The 18,982-nt window shown below is 47.4% G+C and overlaps 1 protein-coding gene across 1 annotated transcript in view; it reads left to right on the forward strand.

The window, feature by feature from the left end:
* The first annotated feature begins 8,515 nt into the window (after window positions 1–8,515).
* The window catches only part of WDR73 (WD repeat domain 73), a 72,313-nt gene continuing 61,846 nt past the window's right edge, over window positions 8,516–18,982 (forward strand). Inside the window, exon 1 of the mRNA XM_089678022.1 lies at window positions 8,516–8,577. Within this exon, the coding sequence (XP_089534148.1) occupies window positions 8,531–8,577 (47 nt within the window). The 5' untranslated portion in view covers window positions 8,516–8,530. The remainder of the gene's footprint in view (window positions 8,578–18,982) is intronic.

Below are 18,982 nucleotides of genomic sequence, written 5' to 3' on the forward strand. Positions count from 1 at the left end.
GACCGGCAGTCTTGGAATTATGGTAGGTACGCAGCAAGCGGGTACGCAATCCCTCAGGTACAAAACATCTTCCAGCCGGTCTCTCAGGAGGAGCGTTAGTTTGAGCCGCCAAAATTGCTCCCCAAGGGGAGAAGTCAGGTTGGTACGAATGGCAGCCAGGATCTGGTTTGGAGGAATGACCGAGGTCGGCTCAGTGTCCTCCCTGGACAGCTCAGAGTATTGCCGCGACAAGGCATCAGCCCTGACATTCTTGGAACCAGGCAAGTAAGAGACCACATAGTTAAAACGTGACAAAAACAGAGCCCACCTGGCCTGACGGGGTGTCAACCTCTTAGCTTCCGAGAGATATGTGAGGTTCTTGTGGTCAGTGAGAACTAGGACCGGGACCACAGAACCCTCAAGCAGGTGCCTCCATTCCTTGAGAGCCAGAATAATGGCCAACAACTCCCTGTCTCCAATCTGGTAGTTGCACTCTGCAGAGGAAAGCTTCTTGGAGTAGAACCCACAAGGAAGTAGGGGTCCCTCGGGTGACCGACGCTGGGACAAGAGGGCGCCTACTCCTGTCTCAGATGCATCAACCTCGAGAACAAAAGGCAACCCAGGATTGGGATGAGACAGAATTGGGGCCGAAGTGAAGGCGGCTTTCAGAGCCTTGAAAGCTGAGATGGCCTCGGGTGACCACTCGTGAGGGTTACTGCCCTTCTTGGTCAGATCTGAGAGAGGCTTTGCCAATGTGGAAAAGTTCCTGATAAACTTCCGATAATAGTTGGCAAATCCCAAAAACCGCTGAATGGACCGAAGACCACTGGGACGAGGCCACTGCAGAACCGCTGAAACCTTCTCAGGGTCCATAGAAAAACCCACTGGGGAAATGGTGTAGCCTAAAAAGGCAACCTGGGATTGGTGAAATTCACACTTCTCAAGCTTACAGAGCTCGTTTTCACGTAACCGTTGCAGCACCCGCTTAACATCCTGGATATGAGTCTCCATAGACGCAGAGTAAACCAGGATGTCGTCCAAGTAAACCACCACGCACTGCTGCAACAAGTCATGTAAGATATCGTTAATAAACTCCTGAAAGACCGCGGGTGCGTTACACAACTCGAAGGGCATAACCAGGTATTCATAGTGGCCGGTTCTGGTGTTGAACGCGGTCTTCCACTCATCGCCCTCCTTGATCCGTACAAGGTTGTAGGCAGCCCTAAGGTCGAGTTTAGTAAAGACCGTTGCTCCCTTGAGGCGGTCAAACAACTCGGTGATCAACGGAATAGGATAAGCATTTTTAATCGTGATCCGATTGAGACCCCTAAAATCAATGCAGGGTCTCAGCTCACCTCCCTTCTTTTTCACAAAAAAAAACCCAGCTCCTGCTGGAGACGTAGACTTGCAAATGTGCCCCCGGGAAAGCGCATCCGCAACGTATTCCTCCATGGCCTGATTCTCTGCCACCGAAAGAGGATACACCCTGCCACGCGGAGGAGTAGCACCAGTTTGTAAGGTTATGGCACAATCATATGGACGATGAGGAGGCAGAGCACCGGCGCGCACCTTGTCAAACACATCCAGGTACTCCCCATATTCAGTGGGCAGCACAGAGTCCGAGGAGGTGCACAGCACTTTAACCGGACCACGGATGCAACCAGCCCCACACCGTGGTGACCATGAGAGAATCTCGGCCGATCGCCAATCAAAGGTCAGATTGTGCCTCTGAAGCCAGGGATAGCCCAAAACCATGGAGTAGTGCGGGGAAGAAATTACCTGGAAACAGGCCAATTCCCTGTGAACAGCCCCAATAGCTACCTCCACCGGCAGGGTCTCGTGGGTAACCTGCGATGGCTGCAAGGGCCTGCCATCTATCGCCTCGAGAACCAATGGAGTCTCTCGAGCCTGCAGAGGAATGGAGTACTGGGCCGCAAACAAACTGTCCATAAACAAACCGCCAGCCCCAGAGTCTACCAGCGCCTGGGCCGTCACCGAGCCTCCTGCCCAAGAGAGGACAACGGTGATAAGCGGTTTATCTTTACGGGAAACCGGGGACGAGGAAACTCCACCCAAGATCTGCCCCCGACAGGATCTCAGGTGCGGGCGTTTCCCGGACGGACCGGACAGGACTGCCGAAAATGCCCCCCGAGTCCACAGTACAGGCAGCGACCCTCCCGACGCCGAGAGGCCCGCTCCCCCTCGGAAAGGCGAGCAAACCCCAGCTGCATGGGCTCACTACCAGACAAACCATCCCCAGGAGGCGTGGGAGGAGAGGGAGGCACGGGTGGGACAGAAAACGTAGGCGCCAAACGGTTAGGAGACCTCCGCAGCCGCTCCTTAAATGAAGGCCTCTCTCTGAGCCTGGTGTCAATCAAGATTAGGAAGGAGATGAGTGCCTCTAACTCCACAGGCAGTTCTTTGGCTGCGATCTCGTCCTTCAACGCATCAGATAGACCATGAGAGAAAGCAGCCACTAGAGCCTCATTGTTCCAACCCACCTCTGCCGCCAAAGTACGAAATTCGATGGCGTACTCGGCAACGGTTCGTGAACCCTGATGCATGGACATGAGCAATTTGGCAGCAGAAGCGGAGCGAGCAGGTACGTCGAATACCGTACGGAAGGAGGCAACGAAACGGGTAAACACGTGAATCACCGGGTCATTCCTCTCCCATAAGGGATTAGCCCAGGCCAAGGCCCTATCAGAGAGTAGCGAGATTAGGAAGCCCACCTTTGCCCTCTCAGTAGGGAAAGCGTGAGGTATTAATTCAAAGTAAATCCCCACTTGGTTAAGGAAACCACGACACTGACTCGGTTCCCCCCCAAAGCGCTGAGGAAGAGGGGCAGAACCAGTCATACCTCTGGGTACCGCGGGTTCCGCAACAGATGCGGAGGTAGGTGCAACAACCGGAGCAACAGTGGGAGAGTCCACCGGAGTAACAACTGACCTAATAGCCCCAGGGGTAAGGTGCGCTGTGCGTGCAAGCAGAGCCTGCAACGCCTGAGCGAACTGATCCAAAAAGGCGATCATGTTGGTCAAGTCTGGCGAGTAACATAGGGATCGAAGGCGTACCTGCACTGTCAGGATTCATGGCACTTGTGTAATGTCAGGTCAGGAACGCTGGAATGGGCAGGCAGGCCTATGGTACGGTCACGCTGCGACTGACGACAACCACTACCCACAGACCAGAGTCCCTCAGGGTGCGGAGTCTAAGCCCCAGGCTACCCTTCACCAGGGCCCCTGATGGTGGGGATGGACTTGACGCAGCCTGAGACCAGGTCGCGGCCCCCGAGTGACCCCAGCTGCGATAACGACTGCCGCCAATGGCGTACAGCTGGTGGGAGCTAGATGGGAACACGAGTAGAGTAGTCAGACAAGCCGGGTCAATAACAACGGAGCAGACAGTACTAGACGGTAGGCAAAGAATACTCAGGTCACGGGCCGGGTTCAGCAACGGGAGGTCAGATAAAGGGTTAACGCAGAGAGTAGTCTTGTCCAAGCCGAGTCGGTTACCAGGAGAGCAATGGGAACAACACAAGAGCTTGCAACAGGGCAACATACAGGACACAAGTGCAGAGCACACTTGCAGACAGCAGGTTTAAATGTGCTCAACCACACCCTTCTGAGGAGGAGCCGCAGAAGCCTGAAGGCATAAAGGTTCCCACCATGCTTTGCAGAAAACCAAGATGGATGCCAGCTCATGGAGATGCACAAGCTCTGAAGAAAGGTAGGACCTTGACACTGAGGTGGTGATGTCAAAACAGCTGTGCACATCCACATCAAGGTGTTTCCACAGGTTCTGGAAGGCCACTGTAAAGTGGGTGAGGGTTTCAACTTGTTGCTGTCTGTGAACCTCCGCCTCAGCTCGGGGACTGTCACATTTTCTCCGAACAGACCCTCCAGGCACACCAGGATCTATTCCAAGCTAGACCAGGAATCCTCTAGCAGCACCATCACCGCTCTGCGGAAGTCATCCTCCAGGGAGTTAATAACCAGCTCCGCGATCAGTTGGGCAGGAACCTGGTACAGGCAGGCGGCCATAGATGAGATGAAAAACAGCCGAAAAAAAAAAGAAAATAATCGGCCAAATTTGTCGTTCTGCCGATTTTCACAGCAATGATGGACAAATTTGCCGATCTTTTTCCGATATTTAAAAATGCGCATGAGCAGTGACATGAAAGAAGGAAAAGAATAAAAGGAAAAAAATAGAATATGAATGAAAAGAAGAAATAGAATATGAAGGAGAAGAAGAAATAGAATATGAAGAAGAAAAAAAAAAAAGAATTTCAGTCCGATATTATATTTGTATAGATTTGTACCTTGTGCCCTGCAAGCTCTATATCCGGATTCTCCCTGCCATACCGCATAACCGCTTCCTTAACCTGGAAAAAATGAGGCTTGACGGTGATATCTCTAGGAGGCCCCTTGCCGGGGGGGGGGGGGGGGGGGGATCAGTGCCCGGTGAATGCGATCAATCTCAAGGTGAAGGTCATCAATAGCAGGCATAGCAGACCACATGAGGGTGTGCGCGCAGCTAGTAAGCTCCTTAACAGACTCAGGAAGACCTCGAATGCGAAAATTGTATTGCCTGGCCCGATTCTCCAGGTCATCAATTTTAGAATACGCCTCCTCCAGGCGATCTTGCAAGTCGGTGATCATGTTAGAATTTTGGGAGACACTTTGGACTGTCGCATCAACTTTAGCCTCAATACTGTCTAGACGGTGGCCCAAGGCCTGAAAATCCTGCTTAAGATCAGCCGCCAGTTTTGAGGTAGCTCTGTCTAATTCGCGTTGCAGCAAATCTGCGAACCGAGCTATCAAAGTCGCATCACCAGAGTTTAGAGGCGGGTCAGGAGGAATCGTTAGCGAGGAAGCCGGGCTATCATCCGCGGGCTCTGGACCGCTATGCTGGCTTGAAAAAATGGCAGCTATTTCACTGCTCAAGGGCGAGGATGCAGGGGAGTCATGGCTCAATGAACAGGCCGAAGCCTGGGACTCTAGTGGCACAGGGCTGGAGGGTGACTGGGGGGGGGGGTGCAGGGAGTCACTCACCCCAGCTGATGATGCTGCTGCAGTCCTCCCTGGACCAGCGTGGGAAGAGGAGCCCATCTTCTCCCTCCGAGGGAGAGGTGCTGCCGTGAGAGAGGCAGGAGGCGGCACCAGGAGCCGCGGGCGCCGATCTGGCCGCCATCTTGGATCCCCCAGTCCCCGCAGGGAGCCGCATCTGGGAGCCTCCACGGCTCTTCACCGCCGTCTTTCCGGGCATAATGACAGGCGCCCGAGGTCCGGAGCAAGGCGGGGGGGGGGGGCGGCTCTGGGGGAGAAGCGGCACTATGCCCTTTTATGGGCTGCTGTCAGTGCCGGAGATGTGCGGAGCTAGTGCCGGGACATCCGATCCTGGCGGCCGCACATGCGCACTCCATGTAACAAAGTTTTAAAGAACAATGTTATTATAACAGTAAGAAAAATTAAAAAAAAAAAATTGTATTTGAACTTTGGAACAGTCATTTATTTATATGTACCTGTGAGAATGGAACCACTTGCCCCGCAGAAGCTTTTGCCCCTTCATGACCAGGTAATTTTTTTTCTACTCAGCACCATGCTACTTTGACTGACAATTGCGCAGCCATGTAATGCTGTACCCAAATTAAATTTTAGATACAATTTTTTTTTTCACTCAGAGCTTTATTTTGGTGGTATTTGATCTCCACTGGGTTTTTAAATAGATATAGATTTGTTACAAAACATCCAATAAAAAAAAATTGGTATTCTGAAAAAAATGATCGTATTCTGGTTAAAACAAAATCCAAATAAGTGTATATTAATTGGTTTGTGTCTACACATATGGAATTTACACAGCTATAGATTCTGTACTGTAATGACAGTACAGCAACATAGTGTGACTGTGATGGAGTGATGGGCAATCTAGAGCTAACACATTGCCTGGGAGGGACACTGACAGCAATAGTGATACTAATACAGTGATCAGACAATAATGTACACTGTATTAATGACACTGACTGGGGGGGGGTTATCTGTGAAGTGTAATGTGTGTCATATGTGCTGCCGTTAACAGATTTAGTTGTCAGGGAGAAGAAACATGACCTCTGTTCACAGCACAGTGATCTGGCTGTGTCTGTGTAAACGTGATTTGAAAGAGCCGGTCAGCAGGTTTCAGCCACAATCATTGGCTGAAACCTGTTGATTGATGTGTACTGCATCCAATCACGGCAGGGGGTGCCAAACCCAGAAACAGGCCCATGCCTGCGCCGCTTGTCTTCAGTATTGGGCAGATGCAAGATGTTAATGTAAAATGGATGTTTGGATAAAACTAAAATAAAACAAGTAACGCTTACCGTATATACTCGAGTATAAGCCGACCCGAATATAAGCCGAGGTACCTAATTTTACCACAAAAAACTGGGAAAAACTATTGACTCGAGTATAAGCCGAGGGTGGGAAATGAGGCACCTACTAGTCAATGTAAAAAATAAAGATAGAGACCAATAAAATCACATGAATATTTATTTAAACGAAAAACAGTAAAATAGCTCTGTAAGTGGAAAATGGGGTCAACAAAAACAATATGGTATCAAAAATACCGTATCTTTAAAAGTACATCAACCTTAGCTTAATCAGCAACCAAGCTAACACACAAGAGCTAAAATCCTTCAAAACTGGAGTTCTCCTCCTCATCATCGGTATGTCCAAACAGAGCTTCAACTGCTTCAGCTCCTGTAATGTTATCAGCATACACATTGTCATCATCACTGACTTCACAGTCATCACCATCACTGCTGTCGTTCTCATACAATGCGATGTCTTCACTGCCATCCATAGCATTACTAATGCCACATTTCTTAAAGGCGCGTTGCACCAGGTCCTCTGGAATATCTTCCCATGCATCACGAACCCACTGTGCTATCAATTCTATGTCTGGCTTTCTCAGATTCCCAACTTTTGTCAGTTGATCTTGACCAGATGACATCCATTCATGCCACATCTTTCGCACACGGTCTTTGAAAGGTGTATTTAAACACACATCTAGGGGCTGCAATACAGATGTAAGCCCACCTGGAATAACGGCCAAAGTAACTTGAGAAGACTTTGCCAATTTTTTTATGTCATCAGATGTGTGGGCTCTGAACATATCCCAAACTAGCAATGATGGTTTTTTCTTTAAGGCTACTCCTGGTCGTCCATTCCAAATTTCTTCCATCCATTTTTTTGTTCCTTCTTCATCCATCCAGCCTTTAATATGTGCACGCACTGTAATTCGTGGTGGGAATTTGACCTTTTTAGGCAAGGTCTTTCTTTTGAAAATAATAACAGGCCGCAGCTTGGTTCCATTAGCCAAACATGACAGAACGACTGTGAAATGGTTTTTTTCATTTCCTGTGGTTCTTAGTAAATTAGTTTTGTCTCCCAAACTTGCCACAGTTCTGTTGCTTGGAAGATCAAAGGTCATAGGCGTTTCATCCATATTCCCAATATCTTGAAGGTCATAGTTATGGATCCTTCTTTGTTTTATGATGAATGAATGGAATGACATCACTTTTCATCAAGGTCTTTTGGCAGCTTCTGTGCAATCTTTGTTCTTTGCCGCAAACATAGGCCAAACCTATTCATGAAGCGGGTACACCATCCTGCTGATGCAACTAATTTTTTAGTGCCTGGTACTTTAAATTTTTCATCTTTAGCCATTTGAAGGGCATGTAAGCGAATTCCCATGCGTGTTACACAGTAACCATTTTGACGACACTCCATAACCCATTTATGCAATTCAGTCTCTAGAGCCCCATATGAAGTCGTTAAACCACGTCAAGCTTTTTTTGCCTTTGGAATCTTTTCCAAGTCAGCTTTCATTTTCCGCCACTCCCTTACTTGTTTTTCGTCAACACAAAATTCCCTACTTGCAATACTGTTATTGCTTTCTTCTGATCTTGACATAACATTAAGTTTTAAAGCAGCTTCGTATGACCTGCGTTTTTGTTTTGGTCCAGGATTAGAAGTACAGGCACCAATATTGGGATCCATTTCTAACAGGATAAAAAAAAGAATTTTTAGGATGGGGAGGGGGGCGTCATGCCCCGTCCCTCCTTTTTCTCCACTTGAAAAGTTTAACTTGCATTTGGCTTTATAAATCAGTCCCTATATTACTTAGGTAGTCAGTACATTAGGCAGAGGTCAGTACATTAGGCAGTGGACAGTACGTTTGGCACTGGACAGTACATTCACTTGGCATTAGACAGTACGTTCGCTCGGCAGTAGATAGTACATTAGGCACTGGACAGTACGTTCCCACTTAGGACAACCACCTTAAATATGGGCAACACAACTATCATGTTAAATAAAAATACCTGTAATATAGCACGTTTTAATTTTACTTTCCCGTTCCTCGTGGCTCAATCTGCTGAATTTACAGGGGCTATGTGTGTTTTCACTGAGAGGCTGGCACATACATACAGAGGAGGAGCTTGTGCCTCTGTGTGATGTGCCAGCCTCCTTAACGCTGCCTGTGACAGCCCGAGCCTGTCACACTGTCCAGGATGTGCTGCTGCGGGCTCGAGGGGGGGCCAACTCTGCTCAACTACAGGTACCTCTGCGGGGGAAGTCGGGGGGGGGGAGGGTCCGTGCTTACTACAACTACTTCTGCGGGCGGCAGGTGACAACTTAGCACCCGCCGCTCGCACAGGCACAGCACACACTGTAGGAATGCCCAGCACATCACTGCAAAGGTTTCCATATCTGCAGCCGCGGTTATGGAAACCTTAGCTTTAGAAGCAGCGCCCCCTGCTAGACATCTGCAGACGTTGACTCGAGTATAAGCCGAGGAGGCCGTTTTTCAGCACAAAAAATGTGCTGAAAAACTCGGCTTATACTCGAGTATATACGGTACTTGTTTTTTTTTTAAGGCAATCGGTTTGCATGGTTTTAACAAGTAAATCGGATTGCTGTGCAAGTAACCACAACTCAATATTCAGAGTTGCAGAAAATATCACCTTAGTTAGCCCAACCTAAATAAATGTGTCATTTGGAATACATTACACAGTAAACTTAACTTAAAATGATTTTGTTATTTTAAATGGCAAATCTGAGTACTCCATACTAAGTTAAGAGTTCACCTAACGTAAAATTTCCAAGTACTATTCACTATTTTTTGTTTATTTGTGTATACTAAAGTGTAAGTTCACCACACTTGTTCCGTTCTCAAAACACTGACTATGTGTGGCTCTAAACGGACAGCTAAACCCTTGTCAGAATCTCCAGCAAACAGAAGCCCACTGCTTGTGTTGTCTACCAAAGAATCCAACTTTATTTTATAGGTGAAACTGAAACACAATACAATAACAGCATATCAGTATACATAGAATAAGTAGTGTAACATAAATGACAGATGACACAGAAGAAAGGCACTTACAGGTGATGATGTCTCAAGCCCCTGGGGAGAGAAGCAAGCACACTGCATCCACAGTTAATAGAAGTCTAAAATGGCTGACGAGCTTCCTAAACCAAGAGTCATTTCCTGTCTGAGAGCTTACATATCCAGAGGAGAACTGCCATACATGTTTGCCACTAGATGGCCGTGGTACACTACATGTCCCATATAAGTAACTTTAATTCAATTAGCCTGTGAAGGCAACACACTCCCTGCCTGATATAATATATTATATCACTACCCATGCATATCTACTGTACAGGGAAAACACATAAGAAAATACATTCCGGCCTAGATTGGTAACATAAACTAAAACATGAGTCCACAACATATCAGGGTCTTTTGGTTATGGTACTTCAAGCTTATGGCCCACATGAAGAAATAGTTTAGTCCATAAATCCATCTTCGGATTGGAGTAGCCGCCCATGGCCAAACTATTTCCAACCCCAATTGTAATCCACAGGATGGAATTTAACTCAATGGCGAATGTCTCGCCTGAACGCTATCAGTGAGGAGCTCTCTGCTATGTATTGTGCCAGCTACACAACAGAAATGCTATTCAAAGGAGAACAATGACATCTGAAACTGGTCTAGTATACACTTTAGCAGTCCCTTGTTTTGTCACTTTGACTTCAAGCTTTCTGACATTACCATCTTTACTTGGCAATGTATTTGTGACAATTCCCACAGGCCAGTTGTTTCTGCTTTCTTGACAATCTTTCAATAAAACAACATTTCCATCTTTGACGTTGGGACTGGTCTCAGTCCATTTCTTGCGACTTTGTAAGGTACACAGGTATTCTCTCCTCCATCTCTTCCAAAACATATCAGCCAGGCATTGGACTTGTTTCCATTGCTTTACATGAAGTTCTGTTGTACTAAAGTCCCCATAAGGGGCCGATAAAGAGTCTACCTTTTGGGTCAAGAGCATGGCAGGTGTAAGAACTGTAGGATTATCAGGATCTGTAGATAGTGGTACCAAAGGTCTTGCATTAATGATAGCCATAACTTCTGCCATGAAAGTACTCAAAGTCTCATGAGTTAAACGAGTAGGTTTTGCTTGGAGTAATATTGCATCTAAAATGCGCCTAGCTACACCTATTAATCTCTCCCAAGCACCTCCCATGTGAGATGAGTGTGGAGTGTTAAAGATCCATGTGCATCCTTTGTCTTGAAGATAGTCTAGAAGTTCTGTATCATTTGAGCATATATGCAGCTCTTTGCATGCTCCTACAAAGTTAGTACCTCTATCAGAGCGAATCAACTTAGCTGGACCACGAACAGAAAAGAATCTTCTTAGAGCGTTAATGAAACTGGATGCCGACATGGACTCAACCAATTCTATATGCACTGCTCTTGTAGAAAGACATGTGAAAACAACAGCCCAGCGTTTACTGTCAGCACTGCCTCCTCTAGTTCGTCCTGTTACAACTGCCCAGGGGCCAAACACATCAACACCCACACTAGTGAAGGGAGGTTCAGGATTGACTCTATCTTTTGGCAACTCTGCCATCTTTTGGCTTTCCAATCTCCCTCTGAGCTTACGGCACACGACACATTTGTGAATAATTGCAGACACTAAACGTTTTCCACCAAGAATCCAGAAACCTGCAGCTCTGATTGCACCTTCCGTTATGTGGCACCCTTGGTGAACTATCTGGTTGTGATAATATCTTACGATCAATGTAGCAATGTGGTGATCATGAGGAATGATGACAGGATGCTTCTCCTCATCTGGCAGCGTGGCAAAGGATAAACGGCCACCTACTCTCAACAGTCCATCTTGATCTACAAAGGGACTCAGTTTTGTAAGACGGCTCTGTTTTGGAAGTGTCCTTTGTTGTTCAATACAGTCATATTCTTGTCTGAAACATGCGTGTTGTACAGAAGAAATTATAACTGTTTTGGCCTGTGAAAGTTCTTCCAAACTGACTCTTTCATGGAAAACTCCCCAGCTTCTGGGTTGATCATCATTGGTTTTCTTTTGGAAGCTTTTGGCAACATGAATTAATTTTGCTATAACCCTGCTTAGTCTCTTCCAGTTGGAAAATCTTTCGAAACAATGCGGCCGTAGTCTGGTGTCAAAGGCTTTAGTACTGAAGTTTACTACTTCTGATCTAATTTCAGGATCAGCTTCAGGATCCACTAAAGGATAAACATTGTTGTCATCAGGAGTATCTACAGCTGTCTGATACAGAAAAGGTGGACCTCAGAACCTTATAGAGTTCTGAAGGCAAGCTATCTGTGTAGGCCTGGTAGCATAATCTGCAGGATTTTGTTCTGAGGGTACGTAGAACCACTGCTCTGGACAGGTTGTTTGTCTGATCCTATCCACCCGATTGGAGACATACAAGAGGAATCTCTTTGTAGTGTTGCAGATATAGCCTAAAACTGTTTTACTGTCTGTAAAGAATTTCACAGCATCTAGGCTCAGGTCTATCTCGTCTCTCACTAGCTCATACAGTTCAACCGCTAGTACAGCTGCACATAACTCTAGGCGTGGAATTGTATGTGCCGGCCTAGGGCTCAGTTTGGATTTTCCCATTACGAATCCAACATGACAGACATTTCCTGCATCACTTACCTTCAAGTAAGCGACTGCACCTATTGCTATAACGGAGGCATCTGAAAAGATGTACAGTTCTCTCTTGCAGGCCTGTGACAATGAAACAGGAACATAACATCTGGAAATTTGAAGACATTGTAAAGCTTGTAAAGACTCTGTCCATTGGACCCACTCATGGAGTCTCTCTTGTGGAAGTAAGGCATCCCACTCACTTTCTCCACTTGACAGTTCACAAACTAAGGCCTTACCTTTTATGGTGACTGGTGCTACAAACTTGAGAGGATCATAAAGACTGTTCACAGTGGATAGGATCCCTCTTCTTGTGAATGGCTTTTCTGCTAAAGAAACCTGAAACACAAAGCAGTCTTTATCTAGATCCCAGCTTAGGCCTAAACTCTTCTGTAAAGGAAGGGTGTCTGTTCCCAGGCACAGGTCTTTGAGATCTTTAGCTCTATCTTCTGCGGTGAAAGCTTCCATGACTTGTTTGCTGTTAGAGGAAATCTTATGTAGTCGCAGATTAGACTCCGCCAGCATCTGTTTTGCTTTGTTGAGAATGTCGACTGCTCCTTCAGGTGTGTTAGCTGAAGCAAGTCCATCGTCTACATAGAAATGTCTCATCACAAAGTGTTTGGCATCTTGACCATAACATTCTGCACCTTTCTGGGCAGCTTTGCGCATGCAGTATATGGCAACAGCAGGAGACGGGCTGTTACCAAAAACATGTACTCTCATTCTATACTCTGTCACCTCTTTAGCTATGTCATTATCCTTGTACCACAGGAAATGCAGGTAGTCAAGATGGTCCTCTCTCACTAGGAAACAATAAAACATCTGTTGCACATCACCTGTGAAAGCAATAGGCTCTTTCCTGAAGCGTAAGAGGACACCCAGAAGTGTGTTATTTAGATCTGGGCCACTCAGTAGTACATCATTCAATGAAACACCTCCATGTTGAGCACTGGAATCGAACACAACTCTTATTTGGTCTGGCTTGTGTGGATGGTAAACGCCAAACATTGGCAGATACCAGTGTTCTTTACCTTCATCCAGTGACGGTGCTACTTCAGCATGATTATTATCAAGCATCCTTTTGATGAATTCTGTAAAGTCTTTTTTCACTTCAGGCTTTCTTTGAAAGGTTTTACATAGTGTGTTCAGGCGCTTCAAGGCCTGCTCTCTGTTACTGGGTAAATAACACCTTGGTGTGCGAAAGGGTAAAGGAGCTACCCAATTGTTGTTTTCATCTTGGAAAGTCTCTTTATCCATGATATGGAGAAAAGCTCGATCATCTATAGACATTGCTTGTTTGTCGTCATCTTTTGTTCTCTGGAATACCGAGTTCCCTAAAGTGTCAGACTCCATGCCACTACTAATGTCTCTATTGTAACTAGAAGGAAAGTCACAGTATGGTTTTGGGATGTTAAGGGTTTCTTTCACAACAAAGCTGTTTTGGCATGGACTTAGAAGGGATGTGCGTCCATTCAGTAGCACAGTTGTCTTTGACGTATTGACACTGTCAGGCCGATGTACTGCTCCTAGACAAACTTCTCCTACTATGACCCACCCTAGGTCAAGTCTTTGGGCATAGGGGGCATTAAAGGGCCCATTAATTTGTTGGCGTACCTTATGTACTTGTAGAATGTCTCTCCCAAGAAGTAGAAGAATAGAGGCATCTGTCTGGATAGCTGGAATAAGGTGAGATATTGAATTGAGATGAGGATGACGACGGGCTACTTGTGGTGAAGGGATCTCTGTTTTATCATCCGGTATCATATCACACTCTATCAAAATGGGAAGTGAGAGATGGACTCTCTTGTCAAGAGACTCAATAGTAAAGTCAGTAGCTCTTCTTCCTGAAGTTTCTATCATTCCTGCACATGTCTTTAGGGTGTATGGGATAGCACTTGATGTAATGTTGAAGGCATCGAAAAAGTCTGACCTTGCCAGTGATCTGTTACTCTGTTCATCCAGAACTACATACATCTTAACTGCCTTCTCCTTTTTCCCTGTGGGGTACACTGTTGCTAGGCAGATCTTGGCACATGAGCGTGGACTTGTACTGTCGCCACGGATTTCAGTGCATTTGGACATTACTGGGGTAGCTGAATTATCCTTTTGCTCCCTGCCCTCATCTTTCTGCTCTTCAGCGACCTCTAGTGGTTGATGCAATGTATCAGGGTGTAAAGCTGTGATGTGTCTGTTACTGCCACATTCTGAGCAATCCGCTTGTATTTTGCAGTCTTTTGCTAGATGCTTAGTGGATCCACAACACTTGAAGCAGATGCCGTTTTGTCTAAGAAAGGCTATCCTTTCCTTGATGGGTTTACTTTTGAACCCTTTGCACTTGTTTAGAGGATGGGGCTTTTTATGAAGTGGGCAAAGTCTGTCAGGACCTTCAAAGGTGTTTACCTTGTAGCTGCTTGGACAGCCTGGGTCCTCAGAGGGAACCGTTGTCTTGTGGGCGATCACTGAAGTCCTATTGTAGGATCTAAGTGGCTTTTCTGCCTTTGGCAGTTGACTGCTGGTGATGAAGGAAAAGCTGGGATCACACCGGATCCTTGCTTGCTGCTGTACAAATCTAGAAAACACAAAGAAAGGGGGGAAGGGGACATCATATTCTTCTTTGTATTTGGCTCCAACACTCACCCATTTTTCTTGCAGGTTGTGAGGTAGTTTCTCCACTATTGGCTTAGTACCGCTGGCGGTATCTAAATGTGCAAGTCCTCTTTAATAGCCTTCTTCTTTGGCACACTGGACTTCCCAAAGAACATCACCCAGCTCTTGCAGTTTCAAGTTGTCTTTGCTGTTTAGCTTGGGAAAAGACTCAAGTCTTTTCATTAGAGCACCTTCAATTGCCTCTGGTGATCCATATCTTTCCTCTAGCCTTTGCCAGGCCATATCAAGTCCTGCTGGAGGGTTAAATATATGTACCCTGCGCATCCTTCTTGCATGTTCTGCTGACTCCGTCCCAAGCCATTTTATCATCAGGTCCAGCATCTCGGCTGCTGATAAGCCTAAGTCTTTGACTGCATACAGAAAAGAAGACTTCCATGCCCAGTAATTCTCAGGGCAGTCATCAAACTTGAGAAAGCCCGAATTAACCATTTCTTTACGGACAAGATATTTAGTGACATCTTGTGTACTCTGGTGTTTGGATTGCTGTACTAAGGATTCATTTTTAATCGCTCTGGTACTGCTGGCCTCATCGGTTTGTTTTCGTACGCTCAGGGGTTCTGCTGGTCTTGGTTTAGGTTCAGCTGACTCTGGATTAGGGAACTGTTTTGTTGCATTGCTGCTTGAATGTTCTTGGACATACTTCCTTGTGCGTTCTACTGAGGAGAGGGGTTTCTCAGGCACATATGGGCCCTCGTGGATAGACCCACTTCCATACCGTTCCATTTCGGCATAAGCTGCGGCCTCTGCTGCGGCGGCTGCACACTGCCGCTGAAGAATAGGCAACTTTGCTTCTTGTTCTGATTTTTCTTTTATAATGGCAGCCTCTGCGGCTTCTTTCTCAGCAATTTCCTTCATAACGGTGGCCTCTTTCTCAGCGAATTCTAGCTGAACACAAGCTGCCTCAGCTTTGGCGCGAGCTCTGGCTAAAAGGGCACTTGCTGATGAAATCTGACTGGACCTTGCTGATCTAGACGAGTGTGAGCGTGCATCATCTTGCTGGACACATGACATGCTCTCCCTGCCTTGATGTGTCCCGGGTGACTGATCTTCAGCCTTACACTGCCTTCCTGATCTTAGACTCATTCTGTCTGTGCAGTGACTCCTATCTCCAGGCTTGTTGCGCTTCACCTTTTCACTGTTCCGTTCTCAAAACACTGACTATGTGTGGCTCTAAACGGACAGCTAAACCCTTGTCAGAATCTCCAGCAAACAGAAGCCCACTGCTTGTGTTGTCTACCAAAGAATCCAACTTTATTTTATAGGTGAAACTGAAACACAATACAATAACAGCATATCAGTATACATAGAATAACTAGTGTAACATAAATGACAGATGGCACAGAAGAAAGGCACTTACAGGTGACGATGTCTCAAGCCCCTTGGGAGAGAAGCAAGCACACTGCATCCACAGTTAATAGAAGTCTAAAATGGCTGACGAGCTTCCTAAACCAAGAGTCATTTCCTGTCTGAGAGCTTACATATCCAGAGGAGAACTGCCATACATGTTTGCCACTAGATGGCCGTGGTACACTACATGTCCCATGTAAGAAACTTTAATTCAATTAGCCTGTGAAGGCAACACAACACTCAATAAGCATTTGTAAGAAGAAAATACAATTCTTATTCTAGTTTACTTGGTTTTTTTGAGGCAGTCGGTTTACATGCTTTAAGTAAGGTTTACGAATTGGATTTTACAGTGTGGATGCAGGGATCTGGGCACAGAGGGTTACAGTCCACACAGGCAGCTCCAGGCAGGGAAGGGTTAAGGCTGTTCGGCTCAAGGGCAACAAAGAGTTCAATACAGATGGAAAATGTCCAGCCCGCAGGCTCACAGGAAACAAGAGGTAAGTCCAGGCAGGGAATATATCCAGGCAGCAGAGAGTTCACCCCACAGAGGAGAGGATCCAGCAGCACAGACAGTCCAGCAGATGAGGAGGAGGATGGGGGATGGTTGGGGAAATGGTCGGATGAGAGAAGCTGGCACTCAGCACAGCCTTCCCTCACACACGCAGCCAGGAGAACACAGGATGGCCTGAATGATCTGTTCAGGGGAGGTTGCCTTCTCCCCTTCCAGCCATCGGCGGCAGGCTACCGACAACTTGTGTGCAAACATTTTGAAGGTGGCCTCTGGGAGGCGGGGGGTAGTCCGGAACTGGGCCCAATATGACTCCGATGAGACCGCGTAGTAGTCCAGTACGGCCCTTTTTATCTCCTCATAGTTCCGTCTCTTAAGGTGGTCCATCATTCGGTAGGCTTCAGCAGCCCCTCCGCAAGCAGCCCTACCACATGGCGAGTCCAGTCTTTGGGTGGGACCTCCAGTAGTTCGCACTGGTATTCAAAGTCCTGAAAGAACCCATCCACATCTCCAGTGTGCTCTTGGTAGGGCTTAAAGTCCTTCCTGGATATTCTCTGGTCCTCCCGTGCTACAGGGACCGCCACAGGAGCAGCTGCTTGGTTCTTTGCAGCTTCCCACTCTGTTTGTCTCTTTTGAGCCTTTTTCCATGGCCGCCAGCTTTCTCTCTAGGGTGACATCCTTCCCCAGAATGGCCATCTCTTCCTCGTACCAGATGACCCAAGGGCTCTTGCCACTTGTGCTTTGAAGCTCTGGTCCATCTCCTCTCAGGACCGCTTGGCTCCTGTCTGTGCCTGCATCTTCCTGTTGCTGTTGGCTGGCTTCCTCCAGCATTTGGACCAGCTGATCTTTGTTAAGTCCTTTGTAGTTGAGGCCCAAGTTTTCTTGTAAGCTGGTTACCGTCTAGTGTTGATATTCTGGGGCCACCGCTTCCATTGTATGCAGACTCTCATCTGCCATCTCGAGTGCTCTCGTCCCGCCGCTGCCAACCAGTTGTCAAGAGAACCAGAGAGCACACAGAGACAGATTGCACAGAACTCAACATGCTTTTATTGGGGAGGTTTTTGGGGCACAGACAACAGTTCCTTTAGTCCACAGATCCAAACCAGACACAGCAACACAGTAAAGTTCTTTGGAAGGAAATATGGAACAACAGGGGTATTGTAATCCACAGGGTTCAGTCTTTTGGGCAGCACGGGGTTAGTCCACTTACTGGATGCGGGGAGCTGGGCACAGAGGATTACAGTCCACACAGGCAGCTCCAGGCAGGGAAGGGTTAAGGCCGTTCAGCTCACGGGCAACAAAGAGTTCAATGCAGACAGGAAAAATGTCCAGCCCGCAGGCTCACAGGAAACAAGAAGTAAGTCCAAGCAGGGAATATATCCAGGCAGCAGAGAGTTCACCCCACACAGGAGAGGATCCAGCAGCACAGACAGTCCAGGAGATGAGGAGGAGGACGGGGGATGGTTGGGGAAATGGTCAGATGAGAGAAGCTGGCACTCAGCACAGCCTTCCCTCACACACGCAGCCAGGAGAACACACGGGGGTTTTCCTGCTCTCTCTTAAGTATTGAGCTGGTAACCTGATACTTCCTGTTGGGTTACCATGGCAACGGGTCCTGTCCAGGGAGCTCAGGAATTTGTGCATGAGGGGGAAGGGAGGAGATGGCCTGTTTGTGGATTCCTTCAGCAGGAGGCCAGACTGCAAGCCAGGGGGGTGAGAGGTTGCTGAGGGCTGCCTGTGTCAGGGACACGGAGGACTAGAAGTCCCAGCATGGATGGGACAGAAGAGCGAGGGGCTGCTGAGGGGTGGGGGGTGGAAGCCAGCAAACCTGGAGGATGGGGAAGGAAGGACCAGCTCCGTGACAGTATCCTGCTTGAGGACCGCGACCAACAGGGATGCCCAGACTCTAGCTGACCCCTGGATTCCTGACTGTGCCATTCCCTTTGTCTCTGTGGCCCAGTCAGCCTGCACCTTCTCAATTTAGACACCATCTATCAGAGGCCTGGCCAGCAGCTCTGGAACCCGAGTGCCAAGGAAGGGTGATTGGGTCTGGACCCTGCGGTCCTCTCTCTGTAACCCAAGCATCAACCCCCCTTCCACTCGTAATCCAGGCATGCTGCCCCTGCCTATGACATCTGTCTGCCTGTGAACACACCTTGCCAAATAAGATTAACTGACAGGCTTTCAGGCTCCCAGCCCCCAGTGACTAGGCCAGTCATTCCAGCCTCCCTGCTCTTTTGTTTACTCTCCCCAGCAGAGGGGTTCACACCTAGCCCTGGACTAAAATCTCCACATGAGTGCCTTTCCAGAGCTGCCTTCCCTGTGGGGCGACAAAACTCAGCTTACCTCTGAAGGTCCTTTGGGACTCACTTTTCAGGGCTGCCTGAAGTGTGGAACTACAAGTCCCAGCCAGCTGTGGTGTGCCTTTCTTAGCAGGGAAACTCACAGCTAGCGGACTTCTGAAG

The sequence above is a fragment of the Staurois parvus genome, unplaced genomic scaffold, assembly GCF_062004578.1.
Source record: "Staurois parvus isolate SC_StPar_1 unplaced genomic scaffold, SC_StPar_1.0 ptg000196l, whole genome shotgun sequence".
Classification (NCBI taxonomy): domain Eukaryota; kingdom Metazoa; phylum Chordata; class Amphibia; order Anura; family Ranidae; genus Staurois; species Staurois parvus.